The following is a 16,359-nucleotide window of genomic DNA, read 5'->3' as shown; positions in this document are numbered from 1 at the left end:
TAGATCACTGTCTGATCAATGATGTGTCTGCACAACCCCCCAAAGTGGCAGATGAATTTTTTTTAAGACAGAGAGAGTGCAAGAGAGCAAGAAATTGTGTGGAAGGGGCAGAGAGGGAGAGCAAGAGAATCCCGAGCAGGCTCCACATGGTCAGCACAAAGCCCGACAAAGGGCTCAAACTCACAAACCCTGAGATCATGAACTGAGCCAAAGTTGGATGCTTAACCAACTGAGCCACCCAGGTGCCCCTTTAAGTCAGTTCCTAATAAACAGAAGCAAAATCAATAGGTATTCCTGAATTCTCTTTCAAAAATTTCATTTTAAGGGCATGGAATATGAAATATAAGCATTGAAAATATAAATATGTTTTTTTCTAGAAAATAAAATAGTTGAACTACCACAGACAGGTTCTAGCATTCTGGGTCCTATAAGTAAGTTTGAGTAAAGATTATTAGCTATCATTAGGCCATTTTCAGAACTCCTAAAACAGGAATTTGATATGTCCCCTGATAAGGTTAAAGAGAAGAAAAAGACTACATCACGATGTAATCTTCCCACTGTTTTGTAGTTCTTGTTTGTAACTTGTATTCTTTTGCATTTTTCTCCTTACTTATAAAAATCACAAGAGCCATGAATATTTAATAAGTAGATTTTTAGCAATTAGTTGTGTTTTTATTTTACTTTATTTTTTAAAATGTTTTATTTATTCTTGAGAGAGAGAGAGAGAGAGAGAGAGAGAGAGAGAGACAGAGCATGAGTGAGGGAGGGGCAGATAGAGAGAGGGACACAGAATCTGAAGCAGACTCCAGGCTCTGAGCTGTCAACACAGAGCCTGACACGGGGCTTGAATTCACAAGCCGTGAGATTATGACCTGAGCCAAAGTCAGATGCGCAACCGACTGAGCCACCCAGGTGCCCCAATTAGTTGTGTTTTTAAATCTTCCATTTAGATAAACTAGGAGAAATTACTGTTTTATGGACTATTAAATATGGATATAGAAAAAAGACTAGAGGAAATGCCAAACCTTATCTGCCTACTCCAGATTTGCTTAAGAAAGAGTTAATCACTATTATTCATGATTGTTAAATAGTAAAAAATATCTTTACACAGATGGTTTCTGTAATAATTTGCAACTAAAATAAGTTATCTGCAATTAACAATCCAGAATAGCTATGGACAAAAAAAAAAAGGCTATTTTCAAATTTCCAAAGAACATTTCTAGAAAATGATTCTACTCTAGACCAAAAAGATAATTTTAATAAATTCTAAGCAACTAAAACTATAGAAACCAAATTACATAGCCATCAAGCAACAAACTTACTAATAAAAAAAAATCATTATCAAAACATGATCATAAAGCCCCTACCAATGGGAAAAAAAAAAGAATTCCTTAGAAATAACAATCATATGAAAGTAAAAACAAAATACAATTACATACCTTTTAATAATAAGAACAATAATGTCTATTAAAAATAAAGGTATTGGGGCACCTGGGTGGCTCAGTCGGTTGGGCATCCATCTTCAGCTCGGGTCATGATCACATGGTCCGTGAGTTCGAGCCCCACGTTGGGCTCTGTGCTGACAGATGAGAGCCTGCAGCCTGCTTCAGATTCTGTGTCTCCCTCTCTCTCTGCCCCTCCCCCACTCATGCTCTGTCTCTGTCTCAAAACTAAGAACATAAACATTAAAAAATAAAATGAATAAATAAAAATAAGGGTATTAAAAAGAAAGACATTTATTAAAAAGAAAGTCAATTATTCCAACAAAACCTCAGTAAAAAAAAAATAATAAGGGGGGAATAGGAGAAAAGATAATATGTAAGAGGAGAAATAAGCCTATTATCAAAACCAGAAGAATTCATATATAAATTTAGGAGATAGTATATGAAAACAGAAACAAAAAGCCAAACAAATCATAAGTAAATCAAATCAAAACAATTAATAAAGTAGCAATGAAAATAAATGGCATATTATATTAACTAATATATATTATATATCAGTATATATTTTATATAACATATATAAGATATTATACATAACATAAAATATATATATTAATATATTAATCAATATATATTAATTATCATGCTATGTTGGTATCAATATATTGATATATATTAATTTAATTAATATTTAAATTAATATTTAAAACACATTAACAATGTATGTATGATATGACTCCAATTTTACACAAAAAGGATGTTGACATGCTTTTTTTTTTTTAATGTTTATTTTTGAGAGAGACAGAGACAGAATGCGAGTGGGTTAGGGGCGGAGAGAGAGGGAAACACAGAATCTGAAGCAGGCTCCAGGCTCTGAGCTGTCAGCACAGAGCCCGATATGGGGCTCGAACCCATGAGCCATGAGACCATGACCTAAGCTGAAGTCAGACGCTCAACCTACTGAGCCACCCAGGCGCCCCTCGACATACTTTTTAAGAATAATTCAAGAGCGATTAACTCTAGTGAAAGGGATTTTATATTTACTTTCCTTTTCCTTTTATAAATATTTTCTTAAAACTCTACATAACTATTTTTCCCTTTTGTAATTGAAATAATTGTTCAGAAACATATTGTTAAAAGAAAGGCATTAAATCTAATTATTTTTTGTAGAATGCAAGTGTGGTACACATATTTAGTTTTCTTCCTAAAGGAAAATTCTAGTTTTCTTTTAGTTTATAGAAACACCATTTTGTTCTAGCAGCAAAGAATTGCAGGAAGATGGGCCCCTTCTTCAGTCCCAAAAGATGAGCCAAACTCAGCAATACCACCTCCCCACTTGTTATGGTCTGAATATCTGTGTCCCTCAAAATATGCATGTTGAAGCCCTAACCCCAAGGTGATAGTTTTTGGAGATCAGGCCTTTGGGAGGTAATTAGGGTAGATGAGATCATGAGGGTAGGTAGGGCCTATAGGATGGAATTAGCAGTTTAAAAAAATGTAAAAAAAAATTAAGTTCATTTATTTTTGAGAGAAAGAGACAGAGTGTGAACAGGAGAGGGGCAGAGAGAGAGGGAGACACAGAATCTGATGCAGGCTCCAGGCCCTGAGCTGTCAGCACAGAGCCCCGTGGGGGGCTCAAACTCATGAACTGAGAGATCATGACCTGAGCTGAAGTTGGACACTCAACCAACTGAGCCACCCAGGCACCATGGAATTAGCAGTTTTCAATGAAAAGTAAGAGTCTCTATGTGCTTGCACTGAGTAAGGAAAGGACATAAGGACACAGCCATGAGTCACACTATCTGCAACCAGGAAGGACGCCCTCCCCGGGAACTGAATTGGCCAGCACCTTGATCTTGGACTTCCAAGCCTCCAGAACTAGGAGAAATAAATTGTGTTGTTTAAGCCACCCAGTCTGTGGTATTTTATCACAGCAGCCAGACCTAAGATGCCACCTTAACATTAATGCCTAGTTTGGGGTGATAAGATACAGGATTGTGGTGGGTCACTGGGAAAAACCTTGCTCCCTGATAAGCAAAAGAGATACCAATGACTAATATTCATTTTTAAAAGCTAAACACATCATGATTAAATCACATGCAAGAATGTAAGGATGATGTAATATTACAATATCATCTATGCATAAATTAACATTAAATTAACATTAAAATAGTTATAAAAACCCTTATGATCATTTCAAAGATACAGAAACTATCTTCGATAAATTTCAGCAATTATATAAAAGAAAAACCCTTTGTAAATTAAGGATATATTGCTATTGTCCTCCAGTTATCCTATGCTTTCAATACAGTTCTAGTCAAAATCCCAAAAAGATTTTCATGAAACTTGACAACTTATCCTAAAATCCCTATAGATGGTAAGAGACCAAGAATGTCAAAGAGGATGATAACAAATTGGTGAAACTCACCTTACCAAATATCAAGATTTTTAAAGCTACAACAATTAAGACAGTATGATACTGGCTCAGAGATAGATAAATCGACCAATAAGAAGGAATAGAGAGTCCACAGTTACTATTTATAAACGGGACTGAACGGATGGCTCTCCATTTGGAACAGACCAAATTAAAGCCTTAACTCTCATCTTAAAAAATGAATTAGTGACTGAATAATTAATAATCTGTGGAACATCATAAGAAGAAAACATGTTCAAGAAAACTTAACATATCAGGATGAAAAAAACATTTCTGAAACTAATCAGGAATACACAAATCACAAAAAGAGATAACTAAAGAGATAACATAAAAAAAGATAACTATAATTGCTTAAAATTAAATTTAAAATTTCTATACATCAAAGAAAAAAAAAACTATGAAGGCAAGTCACAAACTAGAAAATATCTTGAGTCCATATCCAGAAGATATGCATATCCAGAGTATACAACTATAAAGAATACCTATGCAACAATAAGAAAAGGACAACCCAATAGAAAAAATGGGCAAACACTAGTAATAAGCATAGCACAGAGGAAGAAACTTATCTGATTAAAAAACTATGGGAAAAAACTCATATGACTATAAGAGAAATGCAAAATTAAAACAAGGTATCATTTCATACCCTGAGGATTAGTACAATTTTGTCTGATACCACCGATGATGATTAGGATTTAGGAAACAAGAGTTCTCATTAGCTGCTGCTGACAGTATAAATATGCACATATTACTCTGGAAAGAAATTTGACAAACTCTACTAAAGTTGAAGCTACACCTCATTATTCAGCAATCCACCTCAGGTGAACTTTGGCACAGGTGCATAATAAACTCTACAGAATGAGGCAGTATTGAAATGTAGAAACCTAACAGTCCCTCAGTAAGAGAATGAATAAACACACTGGCTCATTCATGCAATGGGAATATGATACAGCAGGTAAGCAAATTTCCTCCAAGTGTTCCTGCTATCACAGGACACGCATTCCTGAAAATCTACCTGTTCTGCAAAATCACTCATTAAAAATAACAAGGTGTATGGGAAAAATAATGTTTAAAAGCCCATAAAAACCTATGCAATTTTGTAACCAGAGCACTTAATAATCATTCTAATAAAAAGTTATCAGCACAGTTAATTCTTAACCTTTGGAAGTGAAATACTGCAGTAAATATACTGCTGTTCTTTTAAAGAAAATGATGACAGGAGATGTTGTAAGGATTTACAAAGTAGGGTAACACTCCAAGACTTTTAAGAGCAAGTATGCAAGGGGAACAGGAGGAATGATACTTTCTGCATCACTTTGAATTACTCTGTTGATATGCTGTGTTCGGTTGTGCTAGTATACTTTTCACTCAGCTGCTCTTACTTGGTGGCATAAAATTTTAACAACATGGGGCAAAAACATATGAACCTCCTACTTACACTGATATCATTCCCCTATTTGTGAATTGAATATGAGCTAAAAGGCAGTGGAGAAACATGCCCTGTAACAGACTAGCCCAGGTATAAAGGTAACCTGAAGAACAATACCTAAATTTTCATTATATATATACACATACACATTGCCATAAAATGTATGGATGCATGTATATGCACTACATTATTTGGGAATGATATATATAAACTATAGGATCCCAGTTACTTCTGGGAACGGAAGAATAGAAAGATGGAAAAGGAAGGAGGAGGTAGCTCTTCTAGTAAGGATTTGTTTATTTTTCTATAAGATCAGAAATTTATTTAAAAGAATACGATGTTATAACAAAACACCATTATTTATTAAATCTAGATAAATATATGCCTATTTTATTTACTTTTAGAACGTTTATTTTTGAAGGAGAGCAAGCAGAGGAGGGGCAGAAAGAGAGGGAGAGAGAGAATCCAAGCAGGCTCTGGGCTGTCAACACAGAGCCAGATATTGGGCTTGACCCCACTAACCATGAGGCCATGACCTGAGCTGAAACAAAGAATCAGATGCTTAACCGACTGAGCCACCCAGGTGCCCCAACATACCTATTTGATTATTTTCTATACTCAGTTTGCATAGTATTAAAATGTCCTCTGGAAGATTAAACTGGTATAAAGATAAAAATTAAAATCAACATTCTGGATATGAATTAATGGGAGAGATCAGTATCAACAGTTTCTAAACATATTGCCAAATTAAAATACTTAAAATTGTGTTACACTGGCTAAAAATTTCTCTAAAATATCTGGGTATTATGTATAATTGCAAACCAACCAACCAACAAGAATAATGCAATCAGTGGGAAATAGAATATTGCTTAGTTAATGTCTTCAAAAAAAGTTATATGGAAAATAGTTTTTTGAGATCTTTCCTTAATAGTATCCTCCCAAATGTTCTGAACCATTATTAAAGACTAATTAAATCAACCCCAGAAGAATAAGAAAAATTAAATCAGAATCTTGGAGGGTGAGGCTGAGGAATCAGTATTTTTTTTTAAGTTCCCCCGGTGATTTGAATTTGCAACCTGAGAACTATGACATTAGATGTTTCCATCCATTTCTAATATGTATCATGATTGGGTTTCAGAGGTTTCACATATTCTTTTTTTTTTTTTAACATTTATTCATTTTTGAGAGTGAGAGAAACAGAGCATGAGCAGGGGAGGGGCAGAGAGAGAGGGAGACAGAATCAGAAGCAGGTTCTAGGCTCCGAGCTGTCAGCACAGGGCCCGATGCGGGGCTCGAACTCACAGACTGCGAGATCATGACCTGAGCCAAAGTCGGACACTCAACTGACTGAGCCACCCAGGTACCCCTCACACATTCTTTTCAAGTGTTCATGGAACAGTCTCCAGAACAGATTGCATGTTAGGCCACAATGCAGGTCTCACTAAATTTAAGAAGACTGAAATTATATCAAGCATCTTTTCTGAACACGATGGTATGAAACTAGAAATCAATTACAAGAAGAAAACTGGAAAACGCACACACACACTCACTCACCAACACATGAGGCTAACCACTATGTTGTTATGCAACCAATAGGTTAATGAAGAAATCAAAGATAACATCACAAAATACCCTGAGACAAATGGAAATGGAAACGCAATTTTCTAACATCTAGGAGATGCAGTGAAAACAGTTCTAAGAGGGAAGTTCATAGCAACACAGAACTAGTTCAAGAAAACAAGAAAAATAACAAATAACAACCTAACTTTTACACCTGAAGGAAACAGAAAAAGGACAAAGCCAGAAGTTAGTAGAAGAAAGGAAATAATAAAGATCAGAGTGGAAATGAATGAAGTAGACACTGAAAGGACAATAGAAAAAAGATCAATGAAACTAACAGCTGGTTCTTCGAAAAGATAAACAAAATTAATAAACCTCTAGCCAGACTCATCAATAAAAAAAGAGGACCCAAATAAAATCACAAATGAAAGAGAAGTTACCATCGACACCATGAAACACAAAGGGATCAAAACAAATTGGAATTATATCAACAAACTGGAAAATCTAGAAGAAGTAGATAAATTTCTAGAAACACACTATCTTCCAAGACTGAATCACAAAGAAATAGAAAATATTAATAGACTGGGGCACCTGAGTGGCTCAGTAGAATAAGCATCTGACTTCGGCTCAGCTCATGATCTCACGGTTCATAGTTTCTAGCCCCACAGAGAGTTCTGTGCTGACAGCTCAGAGCCTGGAGCTGCTTCAGATTCTGTGTCTCCTTCTTTCTTTGCCCCTCCCCAATTTGCTCTCTGTCTCTGTCTCTGTCTCTCTCAAAATTAAATAAACATTGAAAAATATTTTAGAAAATATTGATAGACTGCAACTAATACAATTGACTAATTCAAAAACGCTCATAAATAAATAAATAAATAAATAAATGTATGTATGTATGTATGTATGTATGTATGTATGTATGTCCAGGACCAGACAGCTTCAAGTGCCTGACTTCTGATTTCAGCTCGGGTCACGATCTCATAGTTTGTGACTTCGAGCCGCTCATCGGGCTCTACACTGACACTGTGCGGCTGCTTGGGATTGTCTCTCTCCTCCTGTCTCTGCCCCTCTCCTGCTCATTCACATGTTCTCTCCCTCTCAAAAAGATAAATAAAACTTAAAAAAAAAATTGAGAAAGGAATACTTCCAAAGTCATTTTTACAAAACCAGCATAGCTCTGACACCAAAACCAGAGAAAGACACCACAAAAAGAAAGACAATTTTAGGCTAATATATCCCTGGTGAATATAGATGCAAAAATCCTCAACAAAATATTAGCAAACTGAATGCAACAATGTGTTAAAAGGATCATATACCACAGTCAAGTGGGATTTATTCCAGCAGTGCATGGATGATTTAACATCCACAAATTAATCACCCTGAGAAACCACATTAACAAAACTAAGAACAAAAATCATGTCATCATCTCAATAGATTCAGAAAAAGAATTTGACAAAATTCAACATCAACATATGATAAAAAAAAATCTCAACAAAATAAGAAAAGAAGGAATGTACCCCAACATAATTAGAAGGCATATATATGACAAACCTACAGCTAACATCATATTCAATGGTGGAAGGCTGAAAGCTTTTCCTATAACATCACAAACAAGACAAAGATGTCGACTTTTTTTTTCACCATTTTTAATATTGGAAGTCCTAGCCAGAGGAATTAGGCAAAAGAAAGAAATAAAAGACATCCAAATTGATAAGGAAAATGAAATTACAGATAACATGATACTATATATAGAAAATCCTAAAGATTCCACCAAAAAACTATTAGAACTAATAAATGAATTCAATAAAGTTGCAAGATACAAAATTAATAGAAATCAGTCATATTTTTATACACTAAGAATAAGCCATCAAAAAGAGAAATTAACAGTCCCATCAAAAAGAATAAAATACCTAAGGGCATCTAGGTAGATCACTTGGTTGGGCTGTCAACTCTTGGTTTTGGGTTCAAGCCCAAACGGTTTGTGGATTCAAGCCCCACGCTGGGCTCCATGCTGTTGGCACAGAGCCTGCTTGGGATTCTCTCTCACTCCCTCTCTCTCTGCCCCCCGCCCCCACCACGCTCACTCTTTCTCTCAAAATGAATAAACTTAGAAAAAAATAAAAAAAAACCCTTATGTATGCACTTCATTTGAAAAAAAAAAAAAGAATAAAATACCTAGGAATAAATTTAACCAAAAATGTGAAAGACATATTCTTTGAAAACTGTAAGACACTGATGAAAAAAAAAGTTGAAGATGACACAAATAAATGCAAAGATACACCACATTCATAAATTGGAACAATACTGCTAAAATGCCCACAGCACCCAAAGCAATCTATGGATAAGTGCAATCCTCATCAAAACACCAATGGACATTTTTCACAAAAGTAGAAAAAAGAATCCAAAAAATTTGTATGAAACCACAAAATGTCACAAATAGCCAAAGTAATTGTGAGAAAGAACAAAGCAAGGGGTATCATGCTCCCTGATTTAAAATAATACCACAAAGCTACAGTAATCAAAACAGTATGCTAGTGGCTCAAACACACACACACACACACACACACACACACACGCACACACACGCACACACACACACACACACACACATATAAATCAATGGAACAGAATGGAAAGCCCAGAAATAAATGGACACACATATGGCCAAATAATCTATGAAAAAGAAGGCAAAGAGATACAATGGAGAAGATGTAGTCTTTTTAATAAATGGTCTGGGAAAACTGGATAGGTACATGCAAAAGAATGAAACTGGACCACTGTCTTATACCATATACAAAAATAAATTCAAAATGGATTAAGGACTTGAATGCGAGACCTGAAGCCATAAAACCACTAAAAGAAAACACGCAGTAAGCTCTTTGACATAGGTTTTACCTATATTTGTTGGACCAGTCTTCTTAGGTATAGGCAACAAATGTTAAAATAAACAAATGGAATTGCATTAAACTAAGGAGCGTTTGGACAGCAAAGGAAACCATCAATAAAATGAAAAGGCAACCTATGAATAGAAGATATTTGCAAACAATATATGAAATAAGGAGGGCTAATAGTCAATATATATAAAGAACGTGAGCAACTTCATATCAAAAACAATTAGAAAACCCAACTAGAAAATGGGCAGAGGACTAGAATGGACATATTTCCAAAGAAGACGTACAGATGGCCAGCAGGAGCACTAAAAGCTGTTCAATGTTCTATGCTCAATATGTAATCATCAGGGTAATGCAAGTCAAAACCAGAATGAGATATCACTTCATAACACCTGTGAGATCAGCTCTTCTTGAAAAGACAAAATATAAGAAGTGTAGGGAAGATCTGGAGAAAAGGAAACCCTCATAAGTGTTGCTAGGAATGTAAGTTGGTGCAGCCACTATGGAAAACAATATGGAGATTTCTCAAAAAATTGAAATTAGAACTACCATATGATCCAGCAATTCCACTTCTAGGTGTTTATCCAAAGAAAATTTAAAAAAATAATTTGAAGAGGTATAGATACCCATATGTTCATTGCAGCGTTATTTACAATAGCCAAAATATGGACACAATTTGTGTCCATTGACAGAGCTCTGAGCTCTCAGAACAGAGCATGATGCAGAACTCAAACCCACAAACTGCAAGATCATAACCTGAGCTAAGGTCAGATCGACTGAGCCACCCAGGCTCCCCAAATATATATATGTATATGTGTATGTGTATATGTATACATACACATATACATATATACATATATGTGTGTGTGTCTCAAAAATGAATAAACATTAAAAGAATTTTTAAAAAGCGCAACAGTGCCAGATTACTTAGGATCTTACAAAAGAGGAAGAACTTCAACTTTCACTAGGAATGAGGAGATGTTGAAGTGTTTGAGATAAGAAATGCCATGATCTGGCTGAATTTTAAAGAGATTGTCTGAGTTCCTAAATCAGGGGAGGGTGGTTAAAAAGAAAAAGACATATAATAGTTAGGGCAATAAGAAAGAGGCAGAAGATGAGACAAGAAGGGTAGACCTGCTTACCTTCATTCATCAGATACTTAGTGAGTACACTATTAGCTACTGGTTAGGATGAAAAAAAATTTTTTAGCCATGGGTTCTGCCCTCAAAGGAAATTTACAGAAGACAAAACATGAGCCAAAAATAACCATCATACACAGTAGAAAACAATGAGCAAAGGATAATTTTTCATGTTGGTTGACAAAGAGAATTAGGAAGTCTTCTTGAAGCAGTTGGCATTTTAGCTGGCCACAAAAATAAAAGTTCCTTGACAGCATGGGTTCTGCCTTTTCTAGACTGCTCAACTGCCAGCACCTAAACAGCATTTGGCACGGTGATCAATAGATATTCGTTACATAATGTGTGAAGGAACGTGTGTGTGTGTGTGTGTGTGTGTGTGTGTGTGTGTGTGTAGATATGTAGGAAGGAGGGCATTTGAGCAGAGGGTACAAGATAAGTGAAATCGCAACAATGAAAGGTTAGAGTTCAATTTGGTGGAAGGAAATGAGAATAGAGGGAGATGAAAGTAAACCTTAGAATAGGTTACATCACAGAAGACCTTGCTGGTCTGGTGGAGGTGCCATGGTTTTCTCTGAGCAGCGATAAGAGGGGAACTTTACTGGGAAGATGAATGTCGTAATACTGATGGACGCTTGAGGCAAACAACCAAATGGTAGATGGAATCTAGAGACCAGTTTGGATGAATATTGTAAAAGCCCAGACAAAGGGTGATGAGGTCCCCTCATCGTTAGTACTTCCACCGTGCTGAGCAAATATTTCTAAGCCTTACCACGGACGGACATGTATTTACATGTCCTGCAATTACTTTGCTTGTTTATTTCCTTTTCTTCACTAGCAATAGAGCATATTTACCACTGGTGGTGTATACCTTTTTTTTAAGTTTATTTTGAGAGACAGAGAGAGAGAGAGAGAGAGAGAGAGAGCAGGTGACGGAGGGGGAGAGAGAGAGGGAGAGCGAGAATCCCAAGAGAGGGACAGAGAGCCTGACACAGGACTCGAACCCACGAACCGTGAGATCATGACCTGAGCCAAGATCAAGAGGCAGACGCTGAACCGACTGAGCCACCCAGGCACCCTAAGGCGGTGCACACTTCTAATTACCACACTCACTGCTACTATTCCTTTTTCTCCTTATTACAGTAATAAAATGCCTCAAGTTTCAGCTAGACATAGAGCTACCAGTCGGAGACTACAGTTCCCAGCCTCTCTTACAACTGGATATGGTCACAAAAGTAAGTTTTCGCAACCGATTTGAGCAGAAGTGACAAGTGTAACTTCTGGGACACACATTTCTGATGAAGCTGCTTGCTGTCCATTTCTTCCTGCCTCTTCTTACAGGTGCTCCCCCACCCCCCTCACCATGCCTGAGGTAGGTGCTGGACATTATGCCCTTTTGTAGGTATATAGCTTTCTTAGCCCTTTTCCTGATGGAACATGTGGGGGCCTGGGAGTTCCTGCAAGGGTCTGTTTTTCATAGGTTTTTGTAGAAAGGGAAAGTATAGGCCTATGACCAAATTCTGGCCAGTGGGATGTGAATGAAAGTGTGGTGTGGTGCCTGGGCCAGGCCTCCAAAAGGGAGCTTGCTGTTGCTTCTTTCTTTCTTTTTGAGGGTAGGGATTTGACCCTGATGGTGGTGACCCCACCTTGACCGAGGACATCATCCGACAGGATACAAAGCAATATACAAGCAGTGCCCAACAAACTTGGACCTTTCTATGCAATAGAAACAACTTCCATTTTAGTTAAACTATTGTTATTGGGTCTCTGTTAAAGCAGCCAAGTCAATACCTTAATATATAATGTATAAATGTTGACCATTACCACTATGTGTTGAATGAATATATGATTGGCAAGTATAAAAGTCTCTACATATGTAACATTACAGAATTATTTCTCCCATTCCCCTAAGCTTTGAACATAAAACATATGCCCGTTGAAAAGGAAAGCTACAGTATAAAGCTTAAGCTGAAGTCAATCTGTATCATCATAACTGGGGCCTATAGCCTAACTTGATTTATGATAAAGTGTATTAGCACAGAAGGCATCTCTTGTCATTTGAGATTAAACCAATACAACGCTGAACTACTGCTTTCTGGCTATAGATTCCAACATACCATGAAACAAGGCCTTTACAGGGAAAATGGAACATGAAATCTTCAAATTCTGTATCTCCTACCACTCTTTTCAGGCACACATAACAAGATGAATTTGATATTAGTCTCTGACTTCAGGAATTTTGTCATTGCTTGTTTTCAAACAGAATGCAATAATAATTTCAGGGAAGTAAAGGAAGAAGCTTATTTGACATTGGGTCTTAAAAACCTAGCCATTTATGCTTATTATTACTTTATAAATTTTTTATTCATATATATGAATATATATATATATATATATATATATATATATATAGAGAGAGAGAGAGAGAGAGAGAGAGAGAATATGACTGTTCAGATAGGGATTTCTGTTTGCACAGCCCATCTGATCAAATCAGTTTATGATCAAGTGTATATATTTATGTTACTAGAACATTCTCAAAGAAACACTGGGAATCTCCATAGACCTCTTTGGGGCGCAGTTGCATACATCTTTTGTGGAGGCGCACTGGAATGGTGACTCATTTAATTAGGAAGTTTCTGAAAGAGGCAATTGAAGGGAAGTCTCAATGCCAGAAAAATGATATAGGTGTCTACACTTGGACAGCAGTTGTAATCAAGAGAAGCTGGAGACTGGCATGTTATTTTCTGAATAGAAATAAACCTTAAGAAAGAGAGAGAGGTATTCTGACTTTTTAATGCCAAAAGGTTCACATTGCTGAAGACAGAAATGGTGAAAGGTAAATATTGGAGATAAAAATGAAAAGTTTCACTTCCTATACCCCTGAAGTTATTTTGTATAAATGGTATCTTTCTTTTATCAAGACTTTATTATTGTGTGGTAGTTTTCCTTGGAGGACGAAGGACAGGGACTTTGTTTTGCTAATCCCAAATGTTCCTAGCTTAGCAAAAAAAAAAAAAAAAAAAAAGGAAAAGAGATGGAGTTTTTGGTTGAATGAATGAATATGTGGATAATATCTGCATTTATGAATTGTGATTTCTCACTAAATAAAGTGAAAGAAAGAATGACACATCCTGTTCTGAGGCTCTTAATGGAAATACAGATATAACACTAAGAGATTTTCTCTAAAAATGCAAAATAAGAGGATATTTAACTCATGTAGGTTGTTTATAAAGAAGGCTTCTTCATAATCAATTTTTTTTTTGCTATTTTAGTTTTATAAGCATATTTACTATATTGGGCAATACTGAAATACTTAATTTTCCAGGAACTATGACTTTAGGTATAAGGCTATGTTAAAAAATAAACATGATTATAAATAAAAATTTACAAACAAAAGAGAAAATGATCAATTTTTTATGTGTCTGTGAAAAAATATAACATTGAAAAAAATGACCGAGGCGCCTGGGTGGCTCAGTCGGTTGAGTGTCAGACTTTGGCTTAGGTCATGATCTCATGGTTCTTGGGTTCGAGCCCCACATCGGGCTCTGTGCTGACAGCTCAGAGCCTGGAGCCTGCTTCTGATTCTGTCTCTCTCTCTCTCTCTGACCCTCCCTTGCTCATGCTCTGTCTCTCTCTGTCTCTCAAAAATAAATTTTTTTAAAAAATGTAAAAAAAAAAATTTTTTAAAAAGAAAAAAATGACCAAGATTATAATTACAAATACTATGTAGAAGAAAAAACAATTAATTAGCTTGAATGGTGATCGTATTCTATATTGCTGATAAATGAATCATCTGGACTCCCATGACCACCTATTCATGGGAAAAACATGTAAAAAAGATTGCAGGTTACAACAAGCAGGGATTTCATCTACTTTCATGAATTTTACCTGTTGTAAATCAAGTGACACACATTCCAATAAGCTAAATGTCATTTTGTGTACTAATATGGCAATCTGACCTAGGGATCTAGAGGTAATCTGTTTCGTTCATGTATTTTAAGGATGCAGTTTAGGAATAAGGTATTAGGTTTCCAACCTTTATATAAAAGAGATAATGTGATAGTGGAAAACAACACTATTCATTTAACATAGTGAGCTGCTATACAATAAGTCAGATGCTCCCAGAGTGTAAATTATACAAATTTGAAAGCCGCATTTATTATTAATATCTCATTCCTAGACAGGGGCTTGCTTAGACTGTCAGTAGTAAAACCTGGCTTAGCATACCAAATTTAAAGCTGCTTAACAACTATGAAAGTTTTTTTTAAAACCTTTCATGCATGTAGCTAATTCACTTGTGTGCATTTTAAACCCTGTCTTTCCCCTAATAGTATTGAGAATATTTTTACTATAGCAATTATAGAAATTAAATATGAATTGTAGTAATAGAAATACTTGAACTGAAGCTTGGATTGTTTAAATTTATCATTTAAAAGGTCTATCTGGAAATAGACTTCATATTAAATTGCCTATCAGTGCTCTTACAGGCTGAAATTATTTTGTAAGAAAGAGGGTTGTTAAAGTAAATGTATGGATATTCTAAAACTTCTTAGGTTGAATTGATGAGATTTCTTATTGTAGATGATTTAATGAGTTTATGTTTCTGGGTGCACGTCAGCACATGTCACATTTTGCAAGACTTTATGATTTCTAAGAACTCGCCTTGTATAAGGTCCTTTGCTGAGGAGTGGGGCTAGATTAGGAATCAAATAGGGAAAGAGGGTCTTTTTTTTTTTTCCGTGTAAATAGTTTAGGAGTAATTTTGGATGGTCTAGAAACCATGGGTTATTAGGCAGGTGCTTATCAATGGGTATAGTACCTCACTTGCCCGAGATCCTTTCTAACGACCTAGCCTGGACCTGCACACTCTGGTGGGCACCATCTGCAGAGTAATTGCCATTTTTGCCAAAGACCACCCAGGACAGAGACTCAGAATCCATCACCGGGCCGGCCAGCATCTATAATCTGGTGTCCCCTGATTCGGAGCGAGTGCATTCAATGCAAGAAGATCACTTACGACTGAGTTTTTCATCATGGCTTTGACTGTGAAGCCCTCAGAAACCAGGGAGTGAGGCTGGTGCACCGGGAGCGGCTGTTGTGCCAGCAGCTTGGTCCTCTTCGGCATCTTGTCTGGGCATTTGTTTAAGCTCAGGGTCTCTTTTTCTGCCACCATCTTCCTAGAAAATGTCTTGTTCTCATAAAACGTGTAGTAAAAGAAGCAGTGGGTTTTACGGATGTGAGAAGGAGTTCGGGAAAAAAAAAAATGTAAAAAGGCGCGATACTGGTAGAAATTCAACCCCTCGTAGCGCCCAGGTTGATCCAGATGTTTGGCAGCTCCTAGGTGAAGGGAGTTGAGGGGAGGGGAGGGGCGGGAAGAGCGAAGGACCGCGGCAAAAGCTGCAACAAGCTTCCAAAGGTAAGCCTCCCGGTTGCTAAGCGACGCGTCAACACTAAGGCCGAATGGCCCAGTTCC

General features: G+C 36.5%; 1 protein-coding gene across 4 annotated transcripts in view; it reads right to left on the bottom strand.

The window, feature by feature from the left end:
- The window catches only part of PACRG (parkin coregulated), a 514,426-nt gene that overhangs the window by 492,249 nt on the left and 5,818 nt on the right, over positions 1-16,359 (bottom strand). For 2 of the 4 annotated variants that reach the window (XM_042940252.1, XM_042940256.1), the window contains exon 1: positions 15,904-16,359. The exons of the other annotated variants lie outside the window; for them this stretch is intronic. In XM_042940252.1, the coding sequence (XP_042796186.1) occupies positions 15,904-16,059 (156 nt within the window). In that variant the 5' untranslated portion in view covers positions 16,060-16,359. The remainder of the gene's footprint in view (positions 1-15,903) is intronic. 4 annotated transcript variants of the gene reach the window in all.

Source organism: Panthera leo, chromosome B2, assembly GCF_018350215.1.
Source record: "Panthera leo isolate Ple1 chromosome B2, P.leo_Ple1_pat1.1, whole genome shotgun sequence".
Lineage (NCBI taxonomy): Eukaryota > Metazoa > Chordata > Mammalia > Carnivora > Felidae > Panthera > Panthera leo.
Note: the sequence above shows the minus strand (reverse complement) of the source record. Positions and strands in the feature narration are given on the sequence as shown.